Source organism: Tenrec ecaudatus, chromosome 14 (assembly GCF_050624435.1).
Source record: "Tenrec ecaudatus isolate mTenEca1 chromosome 14, mTenEca1.hap1, whole genome shotgun sequence".
In the NCBI taxonomy this organism is placed as follows: domain Eukaryota; kingdom Metazoa; phylum Chordata; class Mammalia; order Afrosoricida; family Tenrecidae; genus Tenrec; species Tenrec ecaudatus.
Genome location: NC_134543.1, coordinates 104480655 through 104493081, shown reverse-complemented (window position 1 = coordinate 104493081; position 12427 = coordinate 104480655). Strand labels below are relative to the sequence as shown.

The 12427-nt window shown below is 38.7% G+C and overlaps 1 protein-coding gene across 3 annotated transcripts in view; it reads right to left on the bottom strand.

The window, feature by feature from the left end:
* Positions 1-12427, bottom strand: part of TMEM62 (transmembrane protein 62) — a 45323-nt gene that overhangs the window by 30900 nt on the left and 1996 nt on the right. For 2 of the 3 annotated variants that reach the window (XM_075531811.1, XM_075531813.1), the window contains 5 exons: positions 9672-9717; positions 7590-7731; positions 4134-4258; positions 3826-3948; positions 346-501 (listed from right to left, as the gene is read on the bottom strand). In XM_075531811.1, the coding sequence (XP_075387926.1) occupies positions 346-501; positions 3826-3948; positions 4134-4252 (398 nt within the window). In that variant the 5' untranslated portion in view covers positions 4253-4258; positions 7590-7731; positions 9672-9717. The remainder of the gene's footprint in view (positions 1-345; positions 502-3825; positions 3949-4133; positions 4259-7589; positions 7732-9671; positions 9718-12427) is intronic. The other variant, XM_075531814.1, reaches the window with a different exon arrangement.

Genomic DNA, 12427 nt, shown 5'->3' with positions numbered 1-12427 from the left:
CTGGATTCCCTTGTTTCCAATTCCTATCTGTACCAGTGTATTTTTCTGATATATAATGTGATTTTTTAAAAGCAGAATACATGTAGTTTTATATATTCATTCTTTAAAAAACATGCAACTAAAACACACCAAATTAACAGTAAGGAATTGAGCTTCTAAATAAATTTTTATATATCATCAGTTTAAATTTTTATATAAATTTTAACTGGGAACAAAACAGTGAGCAATTTATATAATATTGAAGATGTTGAGAAAACTGGAATGGGTCTGCTCTTAACTTTTACATGGTGCAATATTCTCCATCAGTATCAAACCAAAAGTAAATTCTGAAAAGTTATTACATACCTGATATGTGTGGAGTGAAGGAGTCTTTCTAGGGGCTCATGTTTAGCATGACTATAGAGGAGGGACTTAGGGTTGGTGATAAGAACCACAGGCCATTTTCCAAAGGTCAAATCTGCAAAGCTAAAGAGGTCATGATCAAAAGCAAAGATCCGGTACCTGGAGACCAGAAGACAACAATTTTGTAATGTCATATTGTATTATAAGAGATTATGAAGTAACATACAAAACATGCAAACGTACAAAAGTGGTGCTTTTCTTCATCGTGAATTTGAATGCTGAACTAATAATAATGTTTCTGTCTTTTCTTATCCAGATCAATTTATCCTTCATGCTTATCACATCACATCTACAGGGATCAAATTGGGGCAATAAATCAAACTCTACCCTAGAACAACACCTGGTACATAGAAAATTATGGGAAACAGACGGGAAGAGACTGTATATGGATGAATCCTTTCCTCTCATCTATTGACGCCTGGAAGGCCGGGTTTCTGGGGTAGAGGGAGGTTTTCACCCTTGTGAGTTGGAGATGAGTCCCAATCACATTCTCATAATTAATGTTGTTCCCCACTAAATCTTCCCATAATAGTGCTACCTTTCGATTACCCCTTACAATAGCATGGCTGATTGCCATCTAGCTGGCAGCTGTAACTATAGGAGCGGACAAGTGCTTTTGCTCTCTAAGCTCTGAAGTCAGCCACTCCCACTTACCTGCTCTGGGTACTGGTGTTAGGTTTACTCCTCCTATGTACTCAGGGACCTTTAAGGTTAGGGTACAGCCCACTTTCCTACCAATGTAGCTACCTATAATTAGGGGGGGTTGCATGCCCTCCATCCCTCACCCCGAAGGTTGGAAATATATTCTTTCTTATTGCATGGACCTGGCTCCTGATGTCATGGTGGCCCTGGAGATAAGCCCTTGCATGCCTAATCTTGTCTGATGTCTCTTTAATTTTGCCCTTCAATTAAACACCTGTCCCTTAGATCCATTCGATTGTGGGGGCTGGTACCCCACAGAAAATACTCTTTAATTTTAAAAAAATGCTTACTGAATTAGTACAGTTATATTAATACTTTAACACTATTTGGAACCTAAGACATTCATCATAATCCTTACACCTGACATTCTTCATCCCATCAACAGTAATATATAAAATACTAAAATGATCGATATGAACACAACGACAAACTTTGCATCCTTCCTTTAAACTTTTACTTTTTTTTTCCTTTACTTCTATTTCACAAAAATTAACATAAGTTATTTTGATTTTAGAAATGTATGATAAAAGGTTTAAAGTGTTCACCCAGAGTAAACTACGTTTTAGATTTTCTGACTTTTAGGATGATGAAAAACAATGATCAACTGTGGCAGAAACAATAGTGCTCACCAAATAGTCCACGTGCTCTCCTGCACTTCCCAGTCTCCCTTGTATTAGGTTGGGGCCATGTAATTAGTTCTGGCCAAGGGGCTGTGAACAGAAGTGACATGGGTCACACTACGGAGTGGTCTAAAGAGTGGGTATGAGTTTTCTATGCTCTCCTCCCTGCTCTGGAACAAGGTACTCAGATAGAAAAAGCCTGAATCCCTGAGTCACCCATGGAAGACGCACACTTGACACCTTGACGCACACTGGATTTTATGTGAATGAAAAATACACTTTTATTGTGGTAAGTCATTGACATTTTTGGATTTAATTTGATTTAATTTTGGATTTAATTTTTGGATTTGCACCATAACAAAACCTACCCTAATATTAGTGATCTACGAACTGGTTTTTGTTGTTTGTTGTTTTTTTAAAGTGTATTTTTCTTAGCAGAGCTGGGGAGTGGGACGGATCACTGAGATTCTGATTAAAGTGATAGAAAAATTCAGGAATAGTTAATCGCAATGTTTAAACATAAACACAGTAATTAGTGTCACTGACTTGTACATGTGAAGACTGTCAAACAGTAAATGTTTTTGCCTGTATATTTACCACAGTCAAAAGAGGGGGAGATGTCTGTCTCATTCTAATTAATATAATTTACATGTTTTTATGAGCAAGTCAAGCTTAGGTGCTTAGCACTTCAGTAAAACTCCAGATCAAATGCCGGGGTTGGGACACAGGAGAGCAGGTGGGAAAAGAAAGAAGAGACATGATTGTATCATTACTATCACTTAATAGGAAACTTTCGTTTATAAAAAGTCAAGAAGCTAGTCAAGGGTTAAGAAAGAAAGGTAGGGTCAGCTTTAATTCTAGCAGTTACGGGTCCGTCGTAGAAGCTAAACAGAAGAAAGAAAGGCATCTGGCAAAAGGCAATCGGAGCCTAGGCAACATCCATCCTCAGTCCTGGGAGACAGGTCTCACTTCAAAGGAATCACAGCTTGGAAGCTAAGTGCAAGTTTCAAGGAAGGTCTTATGTATTTTCTAGAAAAGGTAGCAGAAAGCAAGGCCCTGCATTCCAAGATGTAAAGCTGCCTTTTAATTCATGAAAGCAGTTGAAAATAGAAAATATTTATTGAATGCCTTACATCTTCAGAGTTTAAAGTTTGAATAAATTAAACATCAATTGATGATAGTTAAATGAAATGTGTAGCTATTATCTATATATGCTTCTCTATACTAATATAAAACATTTCACTTAAATAGTTCTTCTAAAATTATATCGTTAACTGTGTATGTGTGTGTACACACACATATGTACATACATTCCTGGTGATGCAACAGTTAAGTCTACAATTGCTAATGGAGATATGTAGAAAGAGAGAGAGAGAGAGAGAGAGATGTCCTGATGGTGCAGTGGTTAAAGTGCTCCGCTGCGAACCAAAGGTCAATAATTGAAACTAAGACGTGGCAATCTGCTCTTGTGAAGATTAAAGTCTACTCTGTCCTGTAGGGTTGCTATGAGTCAGAACAGACTCAACTTCATCATATATATATAAAATATTTCATCAACTATAGTTTATGATCTTAAAGTATTCTATATTAGAAAAGCATTAACCTTAATAAAGTCACCTATCATCTATTTGAAGAAATCAAATCATTAACATAGTAATAATTAGAATGGTAGGTATAAAATTAGGGAGGAAATGACATTTCTAGTTCTAAGGTTTTTCAAAGTGTGGTCCACTGACCATCTGATGGGCTTGTAAATAGGTTGGACCTTAACCCAGACCAACAAAATTGAAATCTGTAGAGGCAGGGCCTGGAAATTTCCACTTTTAATGAGCTCCTCCTAATTGCTGCGTATTGTAGCTTTGAGAACTATTTCCTACTGGATGCATCTTCAAATTCCAATGAACATATGGCAAACATCACTGCCACAGCAAGGTTTTTATTCAAGACAAAGGATATTTAAAAAACCATTTCTGTTTAAAAACCCACAAAAAACGCCCACGAGTTTTTCCGAGACTGAAACCATGCGGTCACTAAGAAGACTCTCTCGTTGTTTTAGCAAACCTTGCACATACGAGTTTTGCTGGTGGAGCCGTTTCCTTACCTTCTATTGTCTTTCCAGTCTCCCACCTCCAGTTCCAAAGTGCCTTGGAAGTTTCGAGTGTGTAACACAGGCATCAGCCCGCCCAGGGTGTGGAGGTGCCCACACAAATAAGCAGTAGCTGAACTAACCAATGAAAAGCAAATGGAAAAAAAAAAGAAAAGAAAAGTAAAGGGAAGACATGAGACAAGGTAACTTGTGATGACTGAATAATTAAAATTGCCTCTTCAGGAAGGCAAGGTATGTAGAGTAACATCAACAAAACAAAATCAACTTTCTTTTTTCATTTTAATTTCAGCAACTTGTCTTACCTCATTACTGATCGGATTCCTGGTGACGCAGAAAGGATAGTAGATGTTGTAAAATGTCCAAACCAAATCGTGTGGTTGCTCCGACGACTCTCCGTGGCCAGTAACGAAAGCTCGTCCATTCGTTTCTGACATGGGAGAAAAGAGGAAGAAGGACTCAGGCTAAAACCTAATTTTAAGAGTGAGCAAGAGATTAAACAATTTCCCTGAAGTATTATAATAGTTTTATTAGGTCTAGGGCTTCAATCCTGCTAATGGCTGTTTAGGCCAGGTCTGACTTAGGCAGCCCCCGTTTGGACTACTCTGAAGCAGTTCTGGGCCCTGCACATTCCAAAGGTCAGCAGCAGATGTGCCAGATGAGATAACCAGTGACACCAGATGTCTGGGTTCAAAGAAAGCCGTGAGGAGTCGGAAGTTTCCAGACCCCATATGCTAATTACCACAATTGCCATACATCCCTCACCACCCCTTTAAAAACCCACACCCCAGCTTCTGAGCACGACTTTCCTGACCTATTGGCCTAGGTCAAGGAACCTCTGGTCCAGTCCAGTCCGGGAGCTCCCTCCACCCCCCTAATAAAGCTATTTCTGTTTCTGCTCTCCCTTGTCCTGTCAGTTATGCCTGTCTTCCTCCCTGTTCCTCAGTTCCACTTTACAATGGCTTGCATAGATCTCTCTAAATTCCCAACGTTTTTCATACACTATGAATCAGAATCAACTCAGTGAGTTTGGTTTTCTCAGGAACCCTGTGGCATAGTGGGCTGTAGCTACAGTGAACAGTTCAAACTAAGCAGTCCCCCTGCAGGCTGTGAAAGAGGAGGCTTTCTTCTTGCATAAAGATCTACAACCTCTGAATCCCACATGAGCAGTTCTACGCGGTCCTGTAAGGGTCTCTGTGAATCGGATGGACTTGGTAACCGTGAGTTTGAGTTAGAAGTTATTAAATTCTAATAAGAGCTCTCTTCAGTAAGTAGGGCAGGTACTATTCCCCATTTGAGAAAGAAGGAAAGTGAGAAGTAAAGTTACTGCTAATCTTGCAATTAGTAATAAGGATACTGAAACTAAACTTCTACAACAAAATGCCCTCGTGTCCACAGAAATATTTGTACCTGAGAGTCATAGTAGCTCTTCTCATAAGATTCAAAAACTGGATACCATCAGAAAATTGCTGCACATCCATAAAATAAAATGTCACTTAGCAATAAAAGGGAAAGAAATACTGACATACATGTTATGGATAAATCCCTCTGGTACAATGAATTGCTTTTGTAAAATCTTTTTAGCCCTGGTCTCTTAACTCCCACAAAATGATTGCCCAGGACAGCGGTTCTCAACCTGTGGGTCACGATCCCTTTGGTGGTCGAATGACCCTTTCACAGGGGTCTCCCAATTCGTAACAGTAGTAAAACTATAGTTATGAAGTAGTAACAAAAACAGTTCTATGGTTGAGGGGGTCCCGACAACAGGAAGCACTGTATTAAAGGGTCGCGGCATCAGCAAGGTTGAGAAGCACTGGCCGAGGCTGATGAGGTGTGTAAAACTTCTGCAGCGACTGGGCAGCGACCATGCAAGTGAGGTGCCTTTGCTAAAGGGTCAGTTGTGAATCCCACTAAACTTAACACAGCCAGTCCTACAGAGATTGAGGACAACCTCACTACCACCAAGAAGTGCTGCAAGAGGAGCTCCACCTTCGGACCTGGGGTCCCAGAGCTGAGAACCTTCCTCACCCAGGAGACAGAACTGTAACACTGAAGGGAACACAAGATGGCAGCAGCCCAGGACTGATCAGTAGCTGCAGTGGGCTCAGCAACGCACAGAGCAAGAGAGCAACCTCCCAGTTGATCCTGATCCCAAAATGTCGCCTGTTACTTCTCTAATAAACACCCTAACGATGAAGATCGTCCGTAAATGTTGTGTGGCCATTGCAAGGAATTGTCGGACCCAGCAGAGAAGCAGAGTGCCATGGGGAGAGGAGTTGGTGCCAGAACTAGTAAAATGGTTAGAGAGTGGGAGTATGGCTCATCCACCTCGTGGGGACCAGCCTGCACTAATCATGATCCTTTCTCTTCCTCCTGAATTTAGACAAGGTCTGATACCACCATCTAACATTCTCAGAAACATTGTTATACTGAGCAAAAGAGTTCTTAAAAGCTAGACATAAGCATATATACCAGATGATTTTATTTGTGTAAAATCCGGGAACAGGAAAAACTCATTTATAATGAAAGAAAAGCCAGTGGTTCCCCGGGACTGAGGGTGAAGACGGCAAAGTGGCATAAGGGAACTTTTCTGGTGATATAAATGGTCAAGGTTTTGAGAATGATGAGGGCAATGAATGTACAAATGTGCTCTACACAATTGATGTATGTATGGGTTGTGATAAGAGTTGTATGAGCCCCTAATAAAATGATTTAAAAAAAAGAAATGGTCAATGTTTCTTCAATCTATACCCAGATAATGTGTGCATTTTATTATATGCAAATCATACCTCATAAAGTTGTCTTCAAAAGATAATTTTCACATAAGTAAATATGTATTCTCTGTAAAACATAAATCTGTAAGTGTCTGGGCCTTATCCTTAATGTTTCTAATTTGTTAAGTCTGTGGTGGAGACTGAGAATTTGCATTTTATGAGACTCATTATTTCCATGCAAATGATCTTTGAATTATACCTTAAAAACACTATTTTCTTTAAAAAAAATTTTAAGCAAAAATATTCTACAGAGAATTTAAAATAAACCAATTCTATTTAAAGATACTTGGTAGGAATGAAATAAAATATACCTTCACTAAATAAAATTACTAAAACACAATGCACATGACAATAGCTTTTCAGATGTCTTTGGGCCTTCATGTCATTCTGTACTTCTTTAAGCAATTAGCAAATTCTGCCTTTTATTTTGGTTATTTCTGTCAGTACAGGTCTTATGTCCCATCACTAGTTTAAATTATCTTAAAGGCCTTGCTTCCATCACCTTTGGGCACACATGTCTCGTATGTAGGCACCTGCTCATTAACTATTTAATGATTTGGCATTTATGGGACCAAGAAGCAATGAAAGATTCTCAGATATGACTCAGCAGATAGTTTTAATCCACCAACAATGTTCACTTATCCTTGCCAAAACTACTTTAAAAGAAACTTACCTACTTGAGTTGTTGCCCTTCCCGTTAGAAATGGCAATTTGGGAATACACAGTGTAGTACATAAAGCTGTATGCCCTGCACCTTGCAAAGTGCTTCCCACCCTTAGTACATTTCAATAAAGAATTTTTTAATGTGAGTTTTTATTTCAAGGCAAGACAGGAATGGCAAGAAAACAGTGTTCAAGTGGCCAATACCTTTTAGCCATACCGTTAACAACCACAGTAAAAAATTCAAGTATTCCTAGAGAAGAATTTGTTTACCTAAGATCATTTTTGGAAAGTTGCAATCCTATGGAGATAAGATCTTTACTCTACCTCATTTAAAATTCCAAAGAAATTATAGGGCCTTTTCGGTCCTGGACTGAGAGTGGCGTCCACAGAGATGAAAGAATAGTTGCCAAAGGGAGTCCGGTGGACATAATGGAAAGAGCCATCCTTGCGCACAGCAGAATATTTTCTAAAAGAAAAAAAAAAGGCAGTGAAGTTTAGTACAATCATCAAAAGACAGAATGAACGAAAGGCAAACGTGGGACAGAAGTCAGAGCTTGTACGAAGTCCAGAGCGGTAGAGACTAACGTATTCCCTGAGACTCATCCTAAAATGCACTTTGAACCTTCCAAAAGAACTACCCCTGGAGGCCACCTTGTAGTGAAGCAATGCACTGGCGCATAAAATTAAGCATATCGCCCACAAGGAATGAGCTCTTTTAAAAATCATCTAATAGCGACCAAATAGTCAAAAATGACTCTTAAAGCAATGACAAGAAGGTAAGGGGACGGGGAAACTAGAGTGTTAGCAATGTTACAACCAGAACGGAACAATGAGAATGATGACTGGCGCCTTGTGGAAAATGTAAACAATCTCACTGAAGAGTCTGTACAGAAATTGGTCAATGGGGTATGCTTCACACATGGATGTGTGTATGGATTGTGATAAGAGCTGTAAGAGTCCTCCATAAAATTATTTTTTTTAAGAAATTGGTCGATAGGAACCTATGGTAATTTACTGTATAGGTTTTTCACCTTAGACACAATAAAATATTATGTTTTGAAAAAGACTAAATGAATTCCAATGCTTACCCTAATAGCACATTAGATTTGACCTAATTTTTTAGAAAAAAAATTATTGATCTATAGGAGTTATATGATGTTTTATCAATAGGACATTTTTTTTTCAGAAACTCTATGTACCATGAGGAAACCATATTTAAGCAACCCCAGACCAAACCCGTTGCCACTGAGTCAAATTCCAACTCTCGGAGATCGTACAGGGCCAAGTACAAATGCACCCATATGGTCTCTAAAGCGGTCATCTTTACGGATGCAGAAGGCCACATCTTTTGTCACAGAGCAAACGGTAGATTCATTTGCAGGCACCTGCTTCATTGCTGTGCCACCAAAGTTCCTTGATTTAAGCCACAACAGTCAAATATATTGATATCAAAGTAAATAGATTATCATAGACATTCAAAGTAACACTCAAAAAGAAATCAAGCCAATGGATCACATAAAGATTCTAGATAGAATAGGAGAAAAATGTGGAACAAAACCCCAAGTAATAAAAAAGACCAAGCTTACTGGTTGGATAGAGAGTAGAGGACACACCCACACACCCCAAGACTATGGTCCTTAGTCACTGTCCGGTCTAGAATTGACCTCCCGCTTACGGCTCCAAATTTTAGTCAAACAGACAAGTCTATAAGGGGATAAATAATACAAATGAGCGACTCACTCCTTAGAGTAATCAGCCATTTGAGATCAAAGGGGCAGCATCTGCCTAAGGACAACGTTCGGGAGGGCAAGGGAAGGAGGAGCAATAAAAGCAGGAAACAAATGGAGGGACCGTGGATAAGCAGTGGTAAATCGAGGGGATTGCAATAAATTACATGAAACAATATGCATTGAAACTGTTGAATGTCAAATGGATAATCTACCAGCCCAGAGTTCCCTACCCTTTTTCGCATCCATGACAAACACAGAAAATGTCCATAGGTGTCAGGCTTGCTGGCATGGATGGTTTTACCAGAGGTGGCCAGCACCTCGCTTTCCTAAAATCCACTGACCCCGGTACAGCGTGTTAAACTCTGATCTAAGAGAACGAGGAAAGAGTCTGTGTGGAATACTAAAAGTGCCATTGGTCAATAAAACGCATCACACGATTTTGAATAAGAAGAATTCGTGGAAAGAAAAAGCTCAAATAGAAAGTGAAAGTTCAAATAAACAAAAAAAAAAAAACAGAATCTGGTTACACATACAAAACAGGAAGCCTCCTTCTAAATTATGAAAGGTATTTTATAGAGGTTGTATGTTAAAAATGTTCTCACTCGCTCACTGAACTGACTGCTCCCTCCCTGTAACACAGACTCTACCCAGTTGTAGGCTTTGTCGACAACAGTACCTGTAGTAATTCTTGACACTCTCCAGACTCGGAATGTTGAATGCATCTGTATTAAAACAGAAAGGCAAACATGTGACTACACAGTAAGGGGGGGGAGGGGACAGCTCTTTCTATAAAACCTTAAATGATAGAATACCAATCAATTAAATTAATTATTTTGAAAATGCAGAATTCAAGTTATTTGTAAACGTATTTAAGAAACTTCATACCCTGGAGAGAAATGGGTACTTTGAATTATGTACTGTTTGGAAATAAATCAACTTGAAAATGTAAGATTGGACTGTTGTTTTTAGTCTTGTTTTAATCATGTAATTCTGGAATTCTAGAAGCCAGCAAGGTCAAGTGCTTCTAAACAGCATGTTGTTTAGATAATAGGGACAAAGCCCATGTCTTCCTAGCTCTTTGAAAGATTCTGTGGAAAAGAAGTTAAATGATGGGAAGTGGTGAGGTTAAGGACATGATAGGCACTTGTCTAGCAATATAATAATGTCAGAGCTTGACTGTCTAGATTCAATAGCTAAACTTGGTTATCACCTTTGATTGCCAAAAACCTACTGCATTTTCAATAACCTTCAAGAATAAATTTTAAATGAAATTCAGGCCAAAAGAAATATTAACACATATGAAGTCCTCTTGCTAAATAACAGAATAACTCTGGGTTGTAGTTCGATCTTAGTTAACTCTCCTTTCTTAATATATAAACACATATCATAATAATTTATGCCTAAATAAGTCAATTACTTATTACTAAGAATGCCAAGAGACTATCCAAAATATTTGACCACTGGTTTTCTTGATATTATTTGAAATAAAAAAGTCTATATCTTGGCTTGCAAGTTTCTTTTAATATACACATATTTGTTGCAAAAGAATTTGACCTCTACTACTAATTAGGACCAAGAAAAAAAGGAAATGTAAATGTACCAAAGGAAATTGTCGGCCGGATATTCTATTTTTAACTTTCTTAGCTGCTTACAACCGTTTACAAAGAAATTATTTTCTAAACAAGCTGCGTATTTCACCAGATAGAATTATCATTTACAAATGGTTGCTTAAAAAATGAAATAAAAAACAGTCCTCAGTAATGAATAACCAGATCATTTTACTAACTAATGAAAAGTCAACTTTTATAAATCAAATCTACTATCGGGACTAAGAGAGTTTTTTTGGGTTTTTTTTTTTAATTTTAACAATTTATTAGGGGCTCATACAATTCTTATCACAGTTCATACATATACATACATCAATTGTATAAAGCACATCTGTACAGTCCCTGCCCTAATAATTTTTTTCTCCTCTTTTCTTTTTTTACATTTTATTAGGGACCCATAAAACTCTTATCACCATCCATACATATACATACATCAATTGTATAAAGCACATCCATACATTCCCTGCCCCAATCATTCTCAAAGCATTTGCTCTCCACTTAAGCCCCTTGCATCAGGTCCTCTTTTTTTTTTTTCCCCTCCCTCCCCTTTCCCCCCTCCCTCATGTGCCCTTGGTAATTTATACCTCGTTATTTTGTCATATCTTGCCCTTGGGGTTTTTTTTAGAAGAGTTCTTTCCTCACTAAAACAACAAAGACAATCTCCAAAAAAATTTGTAAAATTATCCTTTTCTCTGTACACACATATTAGATTTTTGGCAGTTCTGATCACTTTTAAAATTTACAAAGAGCAATACAATTCTGTGCTATACAATTCTGTAGTTTTGGCAAAGAGTTACGTATGTACCAGTACAATGAAGAGTCAAAATCATTTTATCACTCCCCAAAATTCCATCATGGTGCTTCCCTGTAATCAACTTCTCCTCCCACCCCCACTCTTGAAAACCACCGGTCTATTCTCTGCCTACAGTTTTGCCTTTTCCAGAAAGTTGTGATCAATGGAATCATGCCATAGACTTTGGGGGTTGGATTCTCTCCCACAGCAAAATGTACAGCTATTTTAAACATCCACCTGCATGGTTTTCTTTGCTTTGTTTTTTATCCACATAAATTTTATGTAACAATACATTTGCCATTTCAACATCTTTAATGTGCAATTTGGAGCCTTGATGGGGCGTAGTGGTTACATGTTGGGTTGTGATCCACGTGATTGGCAGTTCAGAACCACCAGCAGCCCTGTGAGAGACTGGGATTTTTACTCCCGTAAACAGTTACAGTCTCAGAAACCCACAGGGCTCACTATGAGTCAGCATGGACTCAATAGCGATGAGTCTGGGTTTTTTTAACATGTGCAATTCAGTGGCATTGTGTTCCTCGTTCTGGGCAGCCCTCACCATTATGCACTTCCAGCTTTTCTCATCACCTTGAGCAGAGGCTCAGGAGCCCTGGTGGCAGTATTGGGTGAGCATTGGAATGCAAACCACAAAGTGGGTAACTTGAACCCACCAGCCACTCGCGGAGAAAAATGAAGTTAGCTCCCGCAAAGATTTACAGCCTGGGGAACCCTAAAAAGGGTCACTCTTAGTTGAAATTGGCTCCATGGCAGCAGGTGGGTTAGCAGATCAGTGTCTCCTAAGCACTGAGTCCCTTCTCCCACTCCCTCCTACCCGCTCCTGGGAGCCACTAAAAACTTTAGGTCTATATACATTTGCCTGTTGTTGATCTTTCCTATATTTATCATTTTGTCACCAGCTATTCCCTGCAGCATGATGGAAGATTTACTTTAATAGACTGAAGCAAGGACCACACTCTCATCTCAAAGGCTGACAGTGGCATCTGAAGTTATGTTCCAGCTGCTTCTTGGAGT